The following is a 23,360-nucleotide window of genomic DNA, read 5'->3' on the forward strand; positions in this document are numbered from 1 at the left end:
TTTGGGTGGCCAGATCGGGGGGAAAAAGATAAGGCCAGGTGTTGTCCAGGTAAACAAAAACAAACTTATTTAATAATTCTCGTAACACATCATTGACCAAGTTTTGGAAAACAGCAGGTGCGTTCGTGAATCCAAACGGCATCACTAGATATTCATAATGTCCGGAGGCTGTGTTAAAGGCTGTCTTCCATTCATCACCTTGTTTAATCCTGACCAAATGATACACGTTCCGCAGATCGAGCTTAGTAAAAACGGTGGCTCCTTTCATCAACTCAAATGTGGAGGAGATTAGTGGCAGCAGGTAACGATTTTTTACTGTGATTTCATTTAGGCCACGGTAATCGATGCAGGGGCAGAGTGTCTTATCCTTCTTCTCAACAAAGAAGAAACCCACCCCTACGGGTGATGACGATGAGTGAATCAAGCCAGCTGCTAAGGACTCCTGAATGTACTCATTCATTGCGAGACATTCAGGTGTGGATAGAGAAAAAAAGCTTTCCCCGTGGCGGAGTCACCCTGGGGGAGTGAGCTCAATGGTGCAATCATAATCACGATGCGGTGGTGATTACAATGGTGATCTAGCTTTGGCTTTACTAAAAATGGCTGCGAAGTCATGGTAACATCTGGGAACCCCTGCGAGATCCAGATTGGAACCCTGCGGAATGCATTCAGTTTTAGGCAGACATACATTAATACATGTTGGGCTCCAAGAAACAATCTCGCCCTTAACCCAATCAAAGTTGGGCCCATGACGTTGTAGCCAGGGGTGCCCCAGTATGATCGGGTGAGTCATATTATCCATTACGTGGAAACTAATTGATTCAAAATGAGTGTGGGAGATTAACATTTTGACCGACTGAGTACGGTGAGTAATTTGACCAAGAATGTGACCATCCACGGCACGTACCACCAGAGAGCTTAAATATCTTAAGGTGAAGGGAGCTGGCGAAAGAGGACAAAATCAGATTGGCGTCAGAACCAGAATCTACAAAAGCTGATACAGCTATAGCAGAGTGGTCAGATATTAATTTGGCTTGGATAATATTCTGAGTCGAAACAGAGGAAATGGAATTAAGACTCACTCGTAACTCTGATCTTGGCCGCACGGTGGCACCCCTTGCTTGACAACTGGATATCAAGTGTCCTGATTGTCCACAGTAAAAGCAGAGGCCGTCCTCATGGCGGCACTGTTGCTACATTGGTGACAGACATGTTCGTCCCAACTGCATGGGCTCCTTTGAGCTGTGTGGAGGGGGGTTGGGCCGAACGGGAGTGGAGGAGGAGGTACGAGGCGTGTCTGACTGGTGATCCGGATAACACCTTCCACGGCGAGAGCAATCCTGCAAGCTACGGTCGGTGTGGATGGCCAGCGCTATCAGTTCATCTAAGTCATCTGGCAAGTCGGTGGCTATGAGCTGGTCCTGAATGTTGGTTGACAGACCCTGGTAGAAGGGTCACTTTACCTGCTAGAATGCAGAAGTCTATGGCGTAGTCTGTGACCTGGCAGCTGCCCTGCTTCAACCTCATGAGGGAGTGCGCTGCCTCGCGCCATGGAGGCGTGTGCTGGAATACCTGTTCAAGAGCAGTGGTAAACGCCAGGAGTGAAGCACAGGCGGGTGATTGACGACCCCACTCAGCACTGGCCGAGGCAGCCACTTGACCGGACAGATGGGTGATCATGAAAGCAATCTTTATTCTGTTGGTCGGGAACATGGGCGACATCAGCTCAAAGTGAAGCTTACAGCTTTCTGACGTCGCCAGTTTTACTTTCACTTTATTTATTCAGTGTCTCCAAAGGAGCAACAAGCTGTACAGCAATGGGTATACAGAAAAGTACAAAATATAAAGAAAAGAAAAGAAAAACACACCAGCCATTCAGTACACAAGGGGACACAGTACAGGCCTGAATCGATGGAAATGGAACGGAGTTACCTAATGCGATTTACCATCAACCCTAAGTGCCTGCTTCTCTCCTCTGGTCAGCATTCAGAAAAGAGATAGCCACAGGTACAAAGGAGTGCTTATATCTGTTGCTCCTCACTGTAGGAAACCTAAGCCTCACTCCAGATGGCAAATAACAAAATTCACCATGGAGAGGGTGGGCCCGATTAGATAAGATCCTCTGTTTCACCAGAGAAACATTCAAGTTGTGACAGCTGATTGCAACCACTGGTGCTGGTGCGGAAGCCGGTGCAGCTGCTAATGGCCCTGCTGAAGGTGTGGTGGAAACACCGGTGGCCCCGTCCGATGAAGCCTGAGGACTGAGTCGCATCAGTAGTTGACTCATCTGCGCGCTGACTGATGACATGAATGTGTCCTGGCTTTTTGTGAGTTCGCTAAACCCAGAACTGAGCGTAGCAAGCTGGTCTTCCTGCTGCTTGAGCTGCTGCCTGTGGTGGCATACTGCCAACTGGAAGGGATCTGAACCTGCTGTGTCCATCATTGGTTAGATTGATCTGACAGGCGGGTTGGTTAGGACACAAATGCAAGGTTCACACGAACAGCTCTGGTTGAAAGACTTTAGTGGCGAGGTTAGCAATGGGAAGGCAGTCTAAAAAACACAGCGGCAGTACAATAATCATCAGGCTAAAGCGAGGTCGGAACAAACGGGCAGGAGGTCGCAAACACGATGAGGCAGGCAGGACTATGGAATACAAAAACAGAGCTGGAAAGAAGGCACAGGGTGCATCAGTCTGGCGAAGAAACAGAGCAAAATGAGAAAAAAAAAAAATAATAAAATATATATATATACACACCCAAGTAATGAGCTGCAAATTGAGAGCAGATGAGCGTGGAAAGCACCAGAAGGAGCGCGTGACCAGTGAGAGAGAAACACCCAAGCAGGAAAAAATTCAACAAGAAAATAAACAAACAGGAAAGCAACCAAACAGACAAAAACAGATCAAAGCAAAGAAATAAAAGCAGATCAAACACACCGCCTGACATAAACTCATCCCTAAAGTATGAGGAAAACCTCACATCTGACCACATAAGGGGGTTAAATTTCCAATATCTGGTTCGAGTTAATACGAACCTCAGTTATCCTTTGTACATGTGGCGTAGTGGAGTCGAGCTCGGGATAAGCTCAGATGCATTCTGAGCATCCAGATCAGTAATTTTAATGTTTTGAGAAGACCATAAAGTGGACACTATTTGACTTATACAATTTGAAACTGTGGATAAAAGTACTTTATTCTGAGAATAGCCAGCATTGATTTTATTAACATCCTGGTGTAAATAAGGTATCACCACATGTGTAGAACTCAAAAAGAATGATAGGTTGAGTTTTCATTAAAAAACAACTGCAATGTGGTAAAATGTATTCATAAATATGAAAGAACAGGCTCTTAATAATTATTAATTATCGCATACTGTATTTTTTTCTCACAATATTTGTTTTTGCATAAGTTTGAAAAAACAACAGATCATAAGTTTAGGATAAATTACTTATCATGAATTTAATTTTCGAAGTGGCACTAATGACAACACTCATACTGAACATAATTTCGCTTGCAAGCTTTTCTGATTTCCTTTTCTAACTTAAAATCTAACTTTAAAATCCCTCTCATCACATCTTTTACGTGCCTTTCATACTGACTGGTGTTATCCCAGGTGATCGTCTCCACTCTCAGTCTTTGTGCAGCTTGTCGTTCAACCACAGCCTCGATTTTCAGATATTGTTGGACAGGGACCAGGGTCTTTACGAGGCTGGTCAGTTCTTTACCTGTCGGTCTCCAGGTTTGACAGAAAACAGTTAGCTGAGCAGCAAATTCCTCTCCACCCTGAGAGGAGGGAGGAAGTCTTTTGCAGCAGTTAACATACTGTATCTGTCCACATATGATGGTGAACCAGGACATTTTCACCATTAGCGCCAGGAGACTCTATCATCATCATGACAACTGGAGTCACTTCAGGTGGCAGAGCTGCGGCTGGTTGTTGGAGTGGCTGAGGTCGATGATGAACAAAACACCAATCTTCCCCTCACGGACTTTGACCTTTGACATCTTGCCCAGCAAGGCTCGGGTAAACAGTGTTTGAGGGGTAGAGAGGTAGAAGACAGGGAAAAGGATTAGTAGGTGATAACATTTATCCCACGGGTGTTTGTGTGTGTGTGTGTGTGTCTTTTTTCTCATTTGAAGCCTTCTGTTTCTTATCTCTTAAATCAAATTCATTTGACCGTACAGTTTAATATACAGTAAACAGTTTGTCATATCTATCACATCCACCGTCTTTAGATTTTGACATAAGTTTTGTCTTTTCCTTATCTAAATTTGCTTTTAATATGTCCAGTTGGTGTCGACTTAAACTTCCTCCTACTGGAAAACCAAAATCTCTCACCCACATTTTCATATGTGTGAGATACTTTTCCCCGTATTTCTCTGTCATTATTCATACAGTTGGAGAACACCAGTTAACTTCATCAGGTTTTTCTTTTCCTGCTTTGTTCCCCATTTTGCTCAGACACTAAATCAGTGTCCTACCTCAGAAATAAAATGTATTTTATTTCCTACCCTCAGAGATAACACACCGTAGTGTGATTACTCCCCCCCCCCCACACACACACACACTCAGAGGTCTTTGACCCCCTATTATTTACTCAGAGAATTAATTAAAATTCTCCTACCACTCAGAAACACGCAGGTCTCCTACAAGGGCCCAAACTCAGTTAAAATAAAGTCTTATTTGAATCTACAATGCCTCTGCTTCAACTGGTCAGTTTTAATTTTCACAACAAAAGAAGAACATTCTCACCGGTGCTGTGTTGTTGACACAACAGCCACGGTTCGTGGAAATGCTGCACTGACGATGGGGAACCCTAACTGGTCAGTCCTCCTTCCTTCAAAGCTGGGTACGAGGCAGACCCCTACCTACTGGGTGTGTTTGGCCATCCTCCTGGTTTGGTCCAACAGTCTAGAGAGCATCTCACTTTCTGACACCAACTGTAGTGAATGGGTTAGGCTACCTTGGCTGTTTTCTAACTCGCCGTATATCAGGATAAGTAAAGTTTTATTTAAACGCTTGTTTGTACTTTCCAGTCTTGTTTTTCTGCTGACTATACTGGTTTGTTTTTACAAAAGTTTGTATGCTGGTAGGGCAACATTTTTAAATACAAAAAGCTACTTACATTTGGCCATGTACATTCAGGACTAGGACAATCAGGACTAAGACATTTCAGACTAGGACATTTTGACTTAGGACATGTTGAACTGGGACATTCTGACTTAGGACATTTTGACTTAGGACATGTTGAACTGGGACATTCTGACCTAGGACATTTTGGTCATGGATTTTTTTGGACTAGGACATATGCTCTTAGGAAGTTCCATTGTAGGATGGTTTGGGCAAAGAGTATGCTACAACATGGACATTTCAGATAGAAATGACATCTGTTGTACCCTTAATGAGCAATAATCTGAACCCTTAACCTAATATTACACTAATGCTTATTAGAATGCTTTATCACTAGGCTGAAATGTCTGTAACTGGAATACCGTAGGCCAGATGATCCAAGGCTGAAGTATTTGCCAACTCCACTACTTGACATGATGTTTACACCTGCTGACTCAGTGCTTAGCACTGATAAACCGTCTTCACATTGACGTCTTTGCTGATTTACAGTCCAAAGTTAACTACATTTAAATTCAGTGAGGATTATCTGTGTTAATTCCTCCAGTGAATGAGTCTCCTCATGGTGCAAATCCAACAAAATCCACTGATTGTGCTGAATTAAAATAAAAGATGTTAAAATTCCCTTTGGAAGTGGACGCCTGTAATTTTCTGCTAAAACAGGAGTGTGACTGGCACCTGAGCAACTTGTGTATATGTGATTTCTAGGGAAAATATTACAGCAGTTAAAGCACTACTGATTGGCAGCACAGCCAGAAGGTCCTGGGGTCATCCCCACCGATCTCCAGTTCCTTTCTTTGCTGTTTCTCCCGGTGGATCTAAAGTTGTGTCAGGAAGGACACCCGGTGTAAAAACTCATGCTAAATCATTATGTGGGTACAGATCCTGAGCAGCTGAAGGAAGACTTTCGTGGCCACTGATTGGCTGAACAACTGACATCATTCATTAGCTGTGAGTCAAGTGGTTGGAAAGCATGTAAAGAGGGTGTGTGACCTCCACGAGCAGGCTGTGACCCCTGACTTTAAACTGACACGCCACTATAGTTGACCCAGTGTCTGTTGCTTCAACCACCAGATGGCGCTATAACAGCTGTGTGATGATGAGCACTGTTCATTCTGCAGCCTTCCTCATTCTTATCAGTGAAAGAAAGAAAGGCAACAAACAGCTGCAATGATTAAACAATTATTAATCAACTACAAAATTAATCAGGATCTATTCGATTAATTGTTTTGAGTCATGTAAAAAAGAAATCCAAATTTTTCTTACATGTGACTACTTTCTGGTTTATTTCACTAATTCTTTTTGGGGTTTTTTTGTTTTGTTTTGTTTTTTAAGCTCCTCTCTGGTATTAAACCGAATTAATCAATTATGAATCAACTATAAAACTAATCAGCATCTATTCTGATAATCCATTAAATGAGTGGAGTTATTTAAAAAAGAAAAATCTGAATTCTTCTTAAAAATGACTGGTTTATTTTACGAGTTTTCATTGTTGTTATTTTTAAACTCCTCTGATCAATTGTTAATCAACTACAAAACTTGTTTGGAGTCATTTAAAAAATTCTTCTTTCTGGTTTTACTATTTTTTCTTTATTTGACCTTCTCTCAGGTACACTAAAAAAAAACAATGACTCATTGGATGAACTCAACTCAATTTTGAGCAGGATTTCCTTTTAATAAATATATGTAGCCCCAACTCAAATAAAGCACATCCATGCAAGATAACTTAATTTCATTTAGTTAGGACCACATATATTTATTAGATGGAAACCCAATCCAGTGAGTCAGTTTTGTGAGTGTAGTAAGCTGAATATCTTTGGGTTGTGGACAAAACAAGGTGTTTGATGACAGCATCTTCAACTCTAAAAACACTGATCAACTTTTTTTTCCCCTTCTTCGATTCTCTGACATTTTATGAGCCTAACAACTAATCAGTTAATCAAGCAATTATTTTTCTTAATTAATTCATTCTGAAAATAATTGTTAGTTGAAGCCTTATTATAACATAAATCCCTTGTTCTTTTATTTTCATAGAAAAATCTCTCAGTGAATGTCTCTCTCTCTCTCTCTCTCTCTCTCTCTCTCTCTCTCTCTCTCTCTGTGTGTGTGTGTGTGTTTCCCTGATTTCTTATTTTTTCATTTTTACATTTTTCAAATATTTTAATGTAATGCAATAATTTTAATGTAAAACAAAAGCAAGCTGACAAAACACAAAATATATCATGTTATTATTCGAAACCTCCGTCCATTGTTGTGGGATTGAAGTGATGAAGGCTGAGCAGATCAGTGTTTTGCTCAAGGACACCTCAGCACTCAGCTGCACCCATCAAATGTTTAATTCTGTTTTTTAAATGATTTTCTCTTCCTGCTGATGTTGTTTTTTCACTGCAGTGATCTTTATTTCATCATGCATTTTAACATTTCCAGTTCAGTCTTCCTGGCAGGGACTTTCTGCACATTGCTCCTGGAAGCGATGCTTGAAACAGTCGGGCCTTCGACCAGCTCTGCGTTCCAGGGGACTCGATCTGAATGTGGGAAAGTGAAGGGAGTCGAACTTCATTTCAGATTCCTTTTCAGTGATACAGTGAGCATTCCCACATGTTGGAGTGGAGGACATTCCCATGATGCAACCAACACAAGACAGTCTGACAAAAACAAATAAATAAAAAACACTCACAAAACAACACAAAAGTGACCAAAGTGTATTACTGTGAACCTTGAATAGTACATTACTCATTTCCAAATCAAATTCAATTTTATTGGGCAGTTAGTCTAGTTTGAGGGTGGGTGATAAAGGGGTTAAATGAAAGAAGCATATGAGACAATAATTGTACTTCCAGAGACAGCCCCATTATCATTATACATATTAAATCTCGCTAAAATGTACTGACACAACCTCTCACATTTGCCTCGTCTTTCCTTCTCCATCAGGAACTGGAAAAAAACAGTTTTCGTAACTGCTTCAGTGATTGCAGCTGAAAAAAAAAACAAACAGTACACCATTTATCCATTCGAAGTGATGCTGTGTTTGTGTTGCATTATGCCAGGCTGTCCCCCCAGAAGTGGTCAAATCCCATGATGTCATGCAGGGTTTCAAAGGAGACTGCACTGCCCCATTAAGTGTTTTGAATGTTTGTTAGTTTGTTTTTGATTTGGTTGGATATTGTCCAGCTGAGAGCTCTTCAGTAAACGCTATAAATAAGAATGGGTTTGATTTATTTGATATGTCACCTATGCGTTTATCTATTCAATTTACTTTATTTATATCATGCCAAATTACAACATATGGGCCCAAGGTCCTTCACATGAGGAAGGTCTGACCTCACCAACCCCACTGAGCACATGCATAGGTGACAGTGGCCATGAAAAAACTCCCACTGGTGTTTTTTTGAGGAAGAATCTTCAAGCAGACCAGACTCAGAGGGGTGACCCACTGCTTAAGCCATACTAACAGTTACAGAGATCAAATGAACAAAGTACAAATGTACAAAATGCAGACAAAACCAGCATGCAAAACACTCCAGAACAGAAGTGCTGTAGCTCCACAGCATTCTTCAGGCTAGCCGTCTAACAGATGGTGACAAAAAACCTGGTCTCAGGTCCAGTTTCTGTGATAGCACCGCAGACAGAGAGAGAGTAGAATCAGTCAGCTAGAGTTGACCGGACCTAAAGCATTAGTTTCCAGCAGTAAACCAACAGAGAAGCAGAGAGGGTACTAATGTGGTCGCCGACAGCTAGCCCTGTGCTTCACTAACACACCCAGAATTGAGTTATAATGAGGCTGAGACTTGTTCCATTTTTAATAATAACACAGTTTAAATAGAGAGGGTTCAATGCTTTGCAAGTCCATACGAAAGAGAAAACAGAGGAGTCTTTAATCCAGAGAATCCACAGGACTCCAGAGAATCAGACTGTTTTATCTCAGTAGGTCAATTGTTCCACAGAACATGCACACAAAAAGAGAAAGGTCTGTGGCCTGCTGACTTCTTTTTAACCTACTTCTGTGTCATAAGAATGCAAAAGATGGGCCAGTATGTATGGTTTAATTAGGTTGACCATGGTAGCTAACCCATGAAGGATTTTTGAAGTTAATAATAAAACCTTAAAATCAAACCTTGCAGTGACGGGAAACCACTGAAGAGGCCAAAATTGGGATAATGTGGTCAAAGTTTCTGCTTCATGTCAAGGTTTGAGCAGCACCATTTTGAACTGCAGTAAGCCAAACAATGTTGCAATCATTCACTCTAGAAGAGACAAAGGCATGGATCAGAGTCTCTCCATCAGACATAGGCTAGGATGAATCCTCGCTAAGTCATGGAGGTGGAAGAAAGCAGTGAAATTGATTTCTCAAATGTGTAGGTCAAAGAACATTTGTCAGGTTATTATATCATGGCGAAGGTGGTCTCTTCTAGAGACACCTGTGCGTGGGTTTGTTTAATGTGGAAATATCACTGTGCACTAACAAACACACGGCCCTTGACAGATCCTCAGCCTGGTCCAATGACTGGGAAATCCTAGACTATCGGGGTCTCAGGATCTGCTGCATCCTTCCTCTGGCTTCACAGCTGTTGGGTTACAAGCCATCACCTCCTCCACCTGATCCGCCATTGAGGACTTCTTGTTTCACCAGTGCCTATTTAGTCGACTCTTGTTCAGGGTTTCTATTGGGCCTTCATGGTTACCATAGTGACCACAGGGGACACAAGGTCCACTATGTATTTCACCCCAACAGGCAATCCTCTACTTGATACGTTACCCAGGTCCCTTGATGTGAATGAGGGGTTGGATTTTGACACCCTAGGTCAGGGATCTTTGAGGGCCGGTGTCCTGCACCTTTTAGATGTGTCCCTGGTCTAACACACTTGAATCAAATGGCTGAATTACTTCCTCAGTATGCAGTCAAGTTCTCCAGGGTGCCGCTAATGACCTCATTAATTGACTCAGCTGTGCTGAAACAGAGACACATCTAAAAGTTGCAGGACACCGGCTTCGAGGACTTGAGGAGTTGAAAACCCCGACTTAGGTTAGGTAGGTCACTATTATTAGGCTGGTTTAGCTTCAGTAGACAGTCAGGCAATGAGCAAAGCTGCTCCCTAGATAGGAAATGAATAATTATGTGACAAGAGTGGTGTTTTTTTTTACTCAGCATTGTCTTCCAACTGACAGCAAACAATATCAGCAGGTTTTTAATCTACTCTTTTTTAATCTACTCTTTGGCAGTACGTTCTGATTACACAGAATGACTGGCTAATATAATCACTGCTGTGTACATTGTTTAGTTCCATCAACTCAAAGGTCAGGGATCACATATACCAAATACCTTCTTGTTTGATAACCTCTGACCCCTACAGGAGAAGAAGGTAATAGCATGTAACACTGCCTGATGCTGGGCGTAGGCAGGGACAGGAAGCAACCGTCTTTCCTTGCTGCATTTTTTGTTTTTCTTGTTGTTTAATGCTGACAAATTATACTGTATTTGTTGTCTTTCTGATGCCTGATTCTGTTGTTTTATTTTCTCTCTGTTTGAGGTGCGGCTCCATCCAGAGATGGGTGTGGTATCTGTACCTGAAACCCTGCTGTCCTGTGAACCGGCAACATTTCTTGTATATTTGTGTTGTGGATTTAGTGCAGCAGCTAAGAGAATATTAGAGCATAATCCTGCAAATGGTGATACAAGCATCACATCTGGCACAAATACTCCTCTTTTGAGAAAAAAGAAAAAAAAAAACAATTAGCCACTCGAATTTTCAATAGGCTGCCAGGTAGGAGTCAATTGAAGAATTACACAAGGGTCAAAATTAAAAATGCTCCAATCAAATTGAAAACTACAAACTGGTCATAACGATTCCAAAAAGGTATAGTTTGGACTATCTATGACTGAACGTCAGGATTTATGGGATAAAAATAGCAAAAATGGTGACAAAGGTCAGTTTCAGATTGTACAGGGGTCAAAAGTTAAACGTGTTCTAATTTTGGTAAAAAATTATACAAATTATTAGTTGAGTTAACAAGGTTTTTAAAAAGGAATAGTTTGGACTATGTATCATGCTTAGTTATCATGTTACAGGGTAACATATGTCACATGTCATAGAATCCAATGGATGTTGACCTTGTTTGACCTTTACTTTGGAGACCAGACATTCAATACAGTCAAAACTATTACATTTATTAATCCTATTAGTTCAACCAATAATTTGTATATAATGTGAAGTTGTGTCAGGAAGGGCATCCGGCATTAAACTTACGCCAAATCAACATGCAGATCCACCTCGGATCTGCTGTAGTGACCCTGAGTGAAAACAAGGGAGCAGCCAAAGGGGCTTATCATGACTGAAACATATGGAGTTATGGGGTAAAAACAATAAAAACTGTGACAAATATCAATTTCATTTTGTATAGGGCCAAAAGTTAAAGTTGCTTCAATTCTGTAAATTATGTAAATTATTGGTTGGCCATCGTACACTGAGGCTGGATTGCAAATGTTGTTTAGTCCCCTTATGTGGTACTGAAAACCTGCTTAGCCCATGGACTAATACACAACGATCCTGTTTGTGGACTTCACCATCGTTGCAAAATCCTCCACTCTGAGCTCACAAAGCTCATTGTTTCTGCTTCCATCTGTGAGTGGATCATCAACTTCCTGACAGTCAGGAAAGCAACATTCAGCACCCAGACCATCAGTACCGGAATCCCCCAGGGATCTCTATTCTCCCCCCACTTTTCTCCATCTATACCATTGTTTCTCAGTCTGGTCCTCAAATACCACCTAACCTACAGATTTTCCAGATTTTTATTCTGCCACAAGATGATTAGCTCATTCAGGTGTGCTCAGCCAATCAAGTACTATCAGACACCTCCAGACTGGGAAAATGAGTAGAAAGCATCTCTGCAGACCCCACACATCCCAGACATAGCCTACTTGAGTCTCTTCCCTCTGGGAGGCACAACAGATCAAAGTACAAAAACAACTCAGCACAAGAAGAGTTTCTTTCCACAGGCTGTCACCCTGATGAACACCTTATCACTGTCAATCGCTCGAAATAATATAAAAAAGCACATATACATATCACTCCAAAATTTACTGCTAATCTCTGACAGTCACAGATATCGGGCATATGCACACACATACATTATCAGCATCAACAAATCAATAGGGGTGAGGAAAAAGAGGGCAAGCGTTGCAAATAATGTTACCAGATAGATAGTTATAGTGTTATGGAATACTTATTCAGAATTTCTTATTATTCTCAAAAACTTCAACAAAATTTTTTGTGTTAATGTGTTTATTTTTTCTATCCATGAACACTACAAACACCTCACACATCATTGCTGTACATTACTGGCTATACTATATAAGTCCTACTTGATGTTTACCACCTAAGTACTATGAGAGCTATGCTAAGCTGAATTCCCAGTATACAACCCCTGGCAATAATTATGGAATCACTGGCCTCGGAGGATGTTCATTCAGTTGTTTAATTTTGTAGAAAAAAGCAGATCACAGACATGACACAAAACTAAAGTCATTTCAAATGGCAACTTTCTGGCTTTAAGAAACACTATAAGAAATCAAGAAAAAAATAATTGTGGCAGTCAGTAACGGTTACTTTTTTAGACCAAGCAGAGGGAGAAAAATATGGACTCACTCAAATCTGAGGAATAAATTATGGAATCACCCTGGAAATTTTCATCCCCAAAACTAACACCTGCATCAAATCAGATCTGCTCGTTAGTCTGCATCTAAAAAGGAGTGATCACACCTTGGAGAGCTGTTGCACCAAGTGGACTGACATGAATCATGGCTCCAACACGAGAGATGTCAATTGAAACAAAGGAAGAGGATTATCAACTCTTAAAAGAGGGTAAATCATCACGCAATGTTGCAAAAGATGTTGGTTGTTCACAGTCAGCTGTGTCTAAACTCTGGACAAAATACAAACAACATGGGAAGGTTGTTAAAGGCAAACATACTGGTAGACCAAGGAAGACATCAAAGCGTCAAGACCGAAAACTTAAAGCAATATGTCTCAAAAATCGAAATGCACAACAAAACAAAATGAGGAACGAATGGGAGGAAACTGGAGTCAACGTCTGTGACCCGAACTGTAAGAAACCGCCTAAAGGAAATGGGATTTACATACAGAAAAGCTAAACGAAAGCCATCATTAACACCTAAACAGAAAAAAAACAAGGTTACAATGGGCTAAGGAAAAGCAATCGTGGACTGTGGATGACTGGATGAAAGTCATATTCAGTGATGAATCTCGAATCTGCATTGGGCAAGGTGATGATGCTGGAACTTTTGTTTGGTGCCGTTCCAATGAGATTTATAAAGATGACTGCCTGAAGAGAACATGTAAATTTCCACAGTCATTGATGATATGGGGCTGCATGTCAGGTAAAGGCACTGGGGAGATGGCTGTCATTACATCATCAATAAATACACAAGTTTACGTTGATATTTTGGACACTTTTCTTATCCCATCAATTGAAAGGATGTTTGGGGATGATGAAATCATTTTTCAAGATGATAATGCATCTTGCCATAGAGCAAAAACTGTGAAAACATTCCTTGCAAAAAGACATATAGGGTCAATGTCATGGCCTGCAAATAGTCCGGATCTTAATCCAATTGAAAATCTTTGGTGGGAAGTTGAAGAAAATGGTCCATGACAAGGCTCCAACCTGCAAAGCTGATCTGGCAACAGCAATCAGAGAAAGTTGGAGTCAGATTGATGAAGAGTACTGTTTGTCACTCATTAAGTCCATGCCTCAGAGACTGCAAGCTGTTATAAAGCCAGAGGTGGTGCAACAAATACTTGTGATGTGTTGGAGCATTCTTTTGTTTTTCATGATTCCATAATTTTTTTCCTCAGAATTGAGTGATTCCATATATTTTTTTCCCTCTGCTTGGTCTAAAAAAGTAACCGTTACTGACTGCCACAATTTTTTTTCCTGATCTCTTATAGTGTTTCTTAAAGCCAGAAAGTTGCCATTTGAAATGACTTTAGTTTTGTGTCATGTCTGTGATCTGCTTTTTTTCTACAAAATTAAACAACTGAATGAACATCCTCCGAGGCCGGTGATTCCATAATTTTTGCCAGGGGTTGTAAGCATACATACTTGGCCAATAAAGCTGATTTTGATATTGGTGTGTTTGCTGCATATCAATAACAAATTGAACTTACGGAGTAATGTTGAACTGACTTAGCATTGTGGATGCCACTGCAGAGTGATGTTGGTCGTAGTGTTTGAGGTGGTGTGGCTGTCGATTCAAACATGTCCACTGCACTGTCAGCTGCCAAGGGGGAAATAAGTGTTTTGCACTTTCATGTGTTATCCTGGTTTTAATGGTGTCATATTTACATGTTTTTTTTTGTATGATACTCATTATTGGCAGAATAATGGAATAAAAAATGCAAATATCAGAGGCGGTGTGATGCATAATTACCCCCCCCCCCCCCCCCCAAAAAAAAAAAGAATGATAATGTGGACTTGGTATATCAGGTGTTTTTTTTTTTTAGTTTATGCTTATAACCTTCACCCAAGTTTGATTTTCTTATCGCGCTTCATGACGTATCATTGCATTAAGTTTAGTTACGTTTTAAACCTGCAATGTTGTTCTTTTTGCGTTTTCTTGGCATTCCCATAGGAAGTGAGTGGAGCTGCTCTCCGCCAATCTGATTGGCGGAGAGCAGCTTCGACAACAACAAAAGATCGAAGCTACTGAGCTCGATTAGCTTCCCGTCCGTTCTCACTTTGATCTCTGCAACTAGTAGCGCTCCTCCTGGCTTCGCTCAATTTAGACACGTTTAATTGCGATAGACGACCTCTTGTAGTTATTGTTTGTGTCTTTGTCTTCGCTAATGTCATCGTGAAACGTTTCTGCCCGTGTTGGCCAAGCTGAATCGCGTTAGCCACTACGGCTAACCAGCTCCGGCTGCGAAGCCAGTTAGCTTAGCCTGCTAACTAGCCCCTTTAAAAAACTTGATACTGACCGACACAAGTGCTCTGGCTTGTTGTTGACAAGCCATTTAAGACCAAAACTTGTGTCGAGGCCATGTCTGGACAGTCGTCGGGCTGCGGGTTTGCTCATGTCGGTGGTTGTTCACAGGAGACTCGACTCTGAACGAGCAGGAGAAGGAGCTCAACCAGCGGCTCCGGCGGGCTCTATCCGCCGTTAACGAGAACGAAACGCCCCTTCCTCGCTCCTGGGAGCCCGAAGGACAGTATTAGCTACATCGGCCTGTCTCAGAACAATCTCCGTGTGCACTATAAAGGTATGATACCGAGTTCAAAACGCTTTACTGCCCAGTTCGCCACGGTTAGCCGATCAAAAGCCAGCTGTTGGCTAAAAACAAAGTAGCTGCTCTATCACAAGAAGCAGAGGACATCTTACAAAAAGCCGAGCAGCTGGGAGCTTCACACCGCAGGCCAAAATTCACCTGCTAGCCCACTAGCTTCTCTGCTAACGTCCTAAAACCATTTTGTCAACTATGCAAGCTCATCAATCAAGCTCTTTGGTGGATATCTGACAGGTCACTTTGTAAAATATGACGTTTAGAATTGAGTGTTGAATCACCAAATACAGAAATTGTACATAGAGCTGATACTTTTTTTTACAATTTATCCGAAATCGACTTGGGCTAGGAGTAAGGCTAATGTAGCATTGTTGTGTAGTCAAATGGCAGTGTCACATATGATTAGCTCAAGTTACTCAGATTGGGCCTGCTTTAATACGGGGTCTGTATTTATAAATAAAACTGTTTATTGCTTAGGGTTTTTTATTGTCACTTACATTTAGGTTGGATCAGTTGTTTAGCATTTCTACCAGGGTTTTTGGTCCAGGCCTACATGAAATGACTAGAGGATAAAAGGTGTAACTGTGCTTCTTGGGTGTGTTCTATGTTGGATCTGACCTCTAAACATGTTTCCTTGTTATAGTTATATACTTGTTATATACTCTAGTTTCTGTAGCATTAATTCACTTGACTCTCACATAGGCCACACTTTACACAGTTCTAATATTCTGCAGGGGGAAAGGCGCCTGGATTGACTGTATCTCAGGTAGTTGATTGGGGTTGTCCATTAACCGATGTGTCAGTTGTTTGATCACTGAAAAATGTCAAACCAAAATTGAGGTCACGTTGATGTACACCACCACTAACATGACTTCAAGTCAGGGTAAATAGGGAAGGGATAAAGCTGCTGCATACATGATTATACAGTTTTATCTGTACTTTGAAAAACAGTCAAAATCCCCCACATTCCATGTTGCAGAGGGAAAGGTATACAGAAAAAAGTTCTTTCAACTTCTCCATTTATGCCCGATTTTACCACAGTAAATACGATATGGACCTGCATGTTGATTTTGACATAAGTTTTTGCACCAAATGCCCATCCTCATGCAACTCCACATTACATGAAGAATGGGCACAATGGTTTTGAAGTGGACCCCTATTGTTTTTAATCAAGTGCGTTTCCCAAACTCTTTCAGTGGGCAGTCTGTCTGAAGGACAGAGGCCTGTAGTGTTTAGAGTGGCCAGGACGCATGTAGTGAAGGGAGTGCAGGAAAAGAACGATGTGTCAAAAGTGTGAACAATGCAGTGGGTGTGTGTAGTTACAAATGTGGACAGAATAAAAAAAACAAGAGAATCAGAGGTTCAACGAAAGTAGACAAACTATCTAAGGCCTGGTTCACACGGCAGGATAATTAGGCCGATATCAGACCCGATCTTCCCCTTCCAACAATCTTAAGGACACCCCGACAATCGTAATGTCGCTAAAGATAATCTTATCAGATATTCCTGCCATGTGTGGTGTGTTAAGAGTGCTCTGATCTGCTCGGAAGGACGTCAGGAGCGCTCTGATCGCAAATTGGGGATATTCAACATGTTGGATTTTTTTGGCTCAATATCTCAGTGTGTTTTATGTCCTCCGACCAAAACGAGCATGCAGCCTGCTGAATGTGACATGCTGCCAATCAGAAAGTGAGGTGACGGATGTACGGAGCGGAAAATAAAATCAAAACAGCTGTTCTGACTTACCAGAAAGTCCGGTGGTCGTGCTCTCTCCACTCCTTTAAAGAACGCCTTTTCTTTTTCTTTTTGTGTTGTTTTTTCCCCCTGTTTTAAATAGTCCACAAAGCATCTCCGTTTGTTTACTCTGAAGTCACGTTTAATCTCGAGAGATTTTGAGAGATTTCCTGTCTGACCTGGGAATGTTCATGTGTGAAATCTGTTCGTGTTTGGTGATGTTGTCCTTACCGTGTGGCTGAACACAACACACTCTACGATCAAACCTGTTAGAGCTATGATTTTTTTTTTTTTGTTTTTTTTTTAATCTTCACGTGTGTGGTCTCTCAGGTTTTGGAAACCTAAAGATAATTTTAAAATCCTGTCGTGTGAAACAAGCTTAAGAAAGTACAGGAACACAGGTTGAGGTGGTTTGTGCACATGAACAGACTATTGCATGTACTTGTAACAGTGTAGGACTTGGGCAATTTCGTATAGACAACATCTCAAATACAATAGACGCTAATATTTTGTAAGTCTCCAAATTACAAATTGCACATGATGAGGATTTTTTTGTTGGTTAGCTTTGATGCATCAGGTCAGTCAAACAGACGGCTTTTTTTTTTTGCCTCTGGAATATCCCATAGATAGGTAATTCTGCTGTAAAGAAGTTACAGTCAGAGCAAATTTTTAATGGTAAGATAAAATATACTTCTATGTAAAGAATTCTGCCTCTGTTTTGTTGTTGTATTTCCATTACCGCAGAATTGCCCAGACCTTCTGGACACTGAGCATGTCATGTATTTGTTGGTCTGCTCTGAGAGCCTTCGAAATGAGATGGCCTAGTTGCATCACTATGATGCTTGCAGTCAATGACTACAGCCTTAGTAGGTTGCAGCCTGTGAACTGAGACATGGCCTGTGATGTTGAGCAGGGAGAAAGTATAGCTGAAAGATAAGTTGTCCTAAATCCTGTTGGTAGCATTTTTCTTTAACCTCCATTTTAAACCACCAAAGGGATCTCAACAGAGCCTAATTAACTTCCAGATGCATATTCTCCATAAGATATTTCATCAAAGTCTGTGTCAGTCACGTCACTCAATTTTATGTTATTGCTGTAAGGATGTAGCAGTGCACAATTGAGCACATTGTGCTCTTTTTTTTTTCCCCATTCATTTAGCTTAAAAAAATTCATTGTCCACAACAGTACCTCTGTCCTTTGTTGCTTGGATCTAGTAAGAAGTACTACGACGAGGGTTGCAGTAGTACACATCCCTCACAATTCTGTACAGCTTGTGGTTTCAAGGTCATGGTACAAAATAAATCATGGTAAATTCCTGTTAGGTTTCCTCATGCAGGGATAGAACAAAAGACACATAAAATTAAAAAAGATGTGGTAATATGAAAACTGTTAAACAGTGGGTTTGATGCATTTTGTGTTATCACATTAAAAACAAACGTCTAAACTTGACCATTGAAATCACGTCTGTGGCTACGTTTACATGCCGTTAATGTTCGAGATAAGGTCAGTATTCCGGTTTCTGAATCATTAGGAATAACCCGTTTACATGCTTAAGCAGACAGTTACTCCTGTATACATGGTCATTGGTATCATTTGGAATATCCCCATCTAAACAGCGACACACGTCTTCCACCGGTGCTTGATTTGGTCTGGCGTTCGTGCAGATCCTGCTTCGCGTAACTTTTCGACCACCTTCTTGTAAATGTCGCTAAAGCGCCGGTCACAACCGACCGTGCGTTTTTTTTGTTTTTTTTTCGCCGTACGTTTTCTGCGAAGGCCACGGCCACTACGTTTTTGTGAAAACGTACGGAGGCAGTAGCAAGAGGAGGGAGGGAGTATGTTCAACGTACGTCTCTAGGAGTGTAACGATAAAGAGAGTTGACAATAAAGCAGTGTGTGTGTGGGGTCGGCTTTTTTTTTTATGTGTTATGAGCAGGACCGGAGCGGCAGGTGTTTTTCGGCGTCGGCGATGCATGAGCGTGTCCAGCCTGCAGCGGTCAGTTGTACTAGTGTTTACTTGCCTCGAAAAGTTACAGCTACTATCAGACTGAAGCTGTGGCGTGTCTGTGTTGCTGAAGTTTGGAAATAAAGTCCAAGTTCAATTGAGAAGCTGCGTCGTGCATGCAAGTCTGTCGGCCTCCCCACATCACAGTTAGTGAAAAGTCACACAAGGTGTGAAACACTGATAGAGGAATATATTCACTACACACTTGATTACCAGCTTTTTAAATTTCAACTTGATTCTAATTTATATATGTGTATCACAATCTTCAAGATCTGATACCTACAATTTAATTCCATAGTATGTGGTGAGTAGCCTACTGCCTCCGTACGGATTTGGTTAATTCAATATTAATTGAATTAAAATGTGCTGCTTTGAATCCGTACTGAGGCAGTACTCAACGTGCGTCATCTGTACTGCTGGTGAATCCGCAGCCTGACCGCAGCGAAAGTTCTGCATGCACTAAAACCTCTGCGTGCCCCTAAATTTGTACTGAGGCAGTACTTAGGTTGTACGGATCTCCAAATTTAGCCCACATTTTTGCAAGTAGACTGCACGCACATGCAAGTACAGCGGGTTGTGACCAAGGCTTATCTCGGTACTTTCTACCGTCAATAAAAGACATTATATTCATGTCTTCGGGTTTTTGCAGGTGTTTACATGGCTGTGCGCAACTGGGTTATTGCTAATATTCCAGTTATGAAAGGGTTATTGGCTGCATCTAAACGTAGTCAGAGTTGCAGATATCAGGGTGTTGATGGTACACAGCCCATAGTTCGGTACATGTAAAAAAAAAAAAAAAACCTTTTTTTTTTTTTCCTCCCAGTTTATGTTGCATGCCAAATACTGACAAACATGCAGTAGTCCTGCAGTTAGACAAAAAAAAATAACAATAGTCAGAATACAGTCAACACCATATGACATAGTAAATAACTGTATAAATTAGAACATTCTGCACACACTGCTGAATTGCCCACAAATGGTATTGTTGGCACAGCAAGGTGCCTTTCATGTCCTCAAATATTTATCAAAACATGCAGCAGTGAAGTGGAGAGAAAGATAAGCAATAATGTTAGATTTCACATGGTTAAGGAAAAATGATAAAGATGGCCACTCACTACATAATGATGCATACAAAATGTGGCGTTTGCTTCATCATACAAAAAATGCAAGAAGTAAATATTTAAATAATGTTGGCTGTGCATATGTTGGATAAAGTAAGGTGGTGCACATGATGCACCTTTCTGTCAGCACAAACAAAATCTAATCTTTTTTTCCCCCAATTAATGTATTTGCATTTATTACCATATTCACACGTCTAAGAGCCCAGAGCCGAGCATCAATCAATCATCAATCATCAATTCAATCAATTTTATTTATATAGTGCCAAATCACAACAAACAGTGCCCCAAGGCGCTTTATATTGTAAGGCAAGGCCATACAATAATTACGTAAAAACCCCAATGGTCAAAACGACCCCCTGTGAGCAAGCACTTGGCGACAGTGGGAAGGAAAAACTCCCTTTTACAGGAAGAAACCTCCAGCAGAACCAGGCTCAGGAGGGGCAGTCTTCTGCTGGGACTGGTTGGGGCTGAGGGAGAGAACCAGGAAAAAGACATGCTGTGGAGGGGAGCAGAGATCAATCACTAATGATTAAATGCAGAGTGGTGCATACAGAGCAAAAAGAGAAAGAAACACTCAGTGCATCATGGGAACCCCCAGCAGTCTACGTCTATAGCAGCATAACTAAGGGATGGTTCAGGGTCACCCGATCCAGCCCTAACTGTAAGCTTTAGCAAAAAGGAAAGGTTTAAGCCTAATCTTAAAAGTAGAGAGGGTGTCTGTCTCCCTGATCTGAATTGGGAGCTGGTTCCACAGGAGAGGAGCCTGAAAGCTGAAGGCTCTGCCTCCCATTCTACTCTTACAAACCCTAGGAACTACAAGTAAGCCTGTAGTCTGAGAGCGAAGCGCTCTATTGGGGTGATATGGTACTATGAGGTCCCTAAGATAAGATGGGACCTGATTATTCAAAACCTTATAAGTAAGAAGAAGAATTGTAAATTCTATTCTAGAATTAACAGGAAGCCAATGAAGAGAGGCCAATAGGGGTGAGATATGCTCTCTCCTTCTAGTCCCCGTCAGTACTCTAGCTGCAGCATTTTGAATTAACTGAAGGCTTTTCAGGGAACTTTTAGGACAACCTGATAATAATGAATTACAATAGTCCAGCCTAGAGGAAATAAATTCATGAATTAGTTTTTTAGCATCACTCTGAGACAAGACCTTTCTAATTTTAGAGATATTGCGTAAATGCAAAAAGCAGTCTTACATATTTGTTTAATATGCGCTTTGAATGACATATCCTGATCAAAAATGACTCCAAGATTTCTCACAGTATTACTAGAGGTCAGGGTAATGCCATCCAGAGTAAGGATCTGGTTAGACACCATGTTCTAAGATTTGTGGGGCCAAGTACAATAACTTCAGTTTTATCTGAGTTTAAAAGCAGGAAATTAGAGGTCATCCATGTCCTTATGTCTGTAAGACAATCCTGCAGTTTAGCTAATTGGTGTGTGTCCTCTGGCTTCATGGATAGATAAAGCTGGGTATCATCTGCGTAACAATGAAAATTTAAGCAATGCCGTCTAATAATACTGCCTAAGGGAAGCATGTATAAAGTGAATAAAATTGGTCCTAGCACAGAACCTTGTGGAACTCCATAATTAACCTTAGTCTGTGAAGAAGATTCCCCATTTACATGAACAAATTGTAATCTATTAGATAAATATGATTCAAACCACCGCAGCGCAGTGCCTTTAATACCTATGGCATGCTCTAATCTCTGTAATAAAATTTTATGGTCAACAGTATCAAAAGCAGCACTGAGGTCTAACAGAACAAGCACAGAGATGAGTCCACTGTCTGAGGCCATAAGAAGATCATTTGTAACCTTCACTAATGCTGTTTCCGGTACTATGATTTTACAACTACCCTTTCAAGAATTTTTGAGAGAAAAGGAAGGTTGGAGATTGGCCTATAATTAGCTAAGATAGCTGGGTCAAGTGATGGCTTTTAAGTAATGGTTTAATTACTGCCACCTTAAAAGCCCACTTTTTTTGTTGTTGTTGTGTGTGAGTTGATTAACACTCACCCAAAATTAAATTATTTTTTAAATTAAAGTTTATTAAGCACTCACCTAAAATGAATTAATTCTGTGACCCCCCCAACACATTGTAAAAAGCAAAAAATAATGTTTTCATGATGTTTTTCCTAATCTCTTCCGCATCTTACTGTTGATGACATCATCCGTTTGAGCTGTTCTCTTATTGTGAAAAACTAGTGCAAGGAGCAGGAAGTGTTCTGTGACAAGGTGGCTAGTTTTGTATAAGCCCCAGTCACATGCTGAAGGAGCGACTTTCAGTTTGTGTTTGTTTTTGACTGACAAAGTCCTTTTTCCATCCAGCAAAATGAGTTCCTTGTCAGCTGATGTCTGCAAAGTTTGTCAGAAAGTTTTGTGCTTACTCAAAACTTTGAGCAGAGTTCAGGCAGAGATCTTTTCTACTGCCTCGGTTTGTTTGCCGTTTTGGAGGTGAGAGAGTGAGACGCAGTGAGCACACTTATGGGCCGAACACAGAAAAACTGAGTTCACGTGTTGGCAGTGATAGACTGGATGTTCCACTGTTTTCAGTGAGAGGCTGGTGAGAAAATTGCAAATGTTTTAGCTAAACCAGCAGGAATTATGGAAAGCATCCATCCATCCATCCATCCAAGGATGGATGGATGGATGGACTTAAACAGAAACTTCTGAAGCTTCCATGAGAACCAGAGTTTTCTGCTTTAATCTAAACGCTGTGAAAAATGTTTCAGTGAAGTAAATTATTGTCTGTGTGGTTAATATTGAAAACTGACTGTGCACATCACGTCACTTTTTTCTGCCAAGATGAAAAAGCAAGTTAAAAGCCAGACATCAGCTGAAAAGGAACACATTTAATAAATGACAAAAGGATAGGACAAAACAGACAAGTAATTTACTCTTTATTTTTAAGGAAATCAAATATTTTATTGAAATGAGTGGTTCATCAAACATAATATTTAGCCAAGTTTGTGCAAACGCCCATCCCCCTGTAGGCAGAATTTCACGAGGAACACCCATCTGAGTGACACTTTTGTCACTCAGATGGGTGAATGCATTATTA

At 40.9% G+C, this 23,360-nt stretch overlaps 1 protein-coding gene across 1 annotated transcript in view; it reads left to right on the plus strand.

The window, feature by feature from the left end:
- Positions 1 to 14,799: 14,799 nt before the first annotated feature.
- ranbp9 (RAN binding protein 9) overlaps positions 14,800 to 23,360 on the plus strand; it is a 130,456-nt gene continuing 121,895 nt past the window's right edge. Inside the window, 4 exon segments of the mRNA XM_034182714.1 lie at positions 14,800 to 15,217; positions 15,219 to 15,239; positions 15,241 to 15,342; positions 15,344 to 15,407. Coding sequence (XP_034038605.1) covers positions 15,188 to 15,217; positions 15,219 to 15,239; positions 15,241 to 15,342; positions 15,344 to 15,407 — 217 coding nt within the window. The 5' untranslated portion in view covers positions 14,800 to 15,187.

The sequence above is a fragment of the Thalassophryne amazonica genome, chromosome 12, assembly GCF_902500255.1.
Source record: "Thalassophryne amazonica chromosome 12, fThaAma1.1, whole genome shotgun sequence".
Classification (NCBI taxonomy): Eukaryota; Metazoa; Chordata; class Actinopteri; order Batrachoidiformes; family Batrachoididae; genus Thalassophryne; species Thalassophryne amazonica.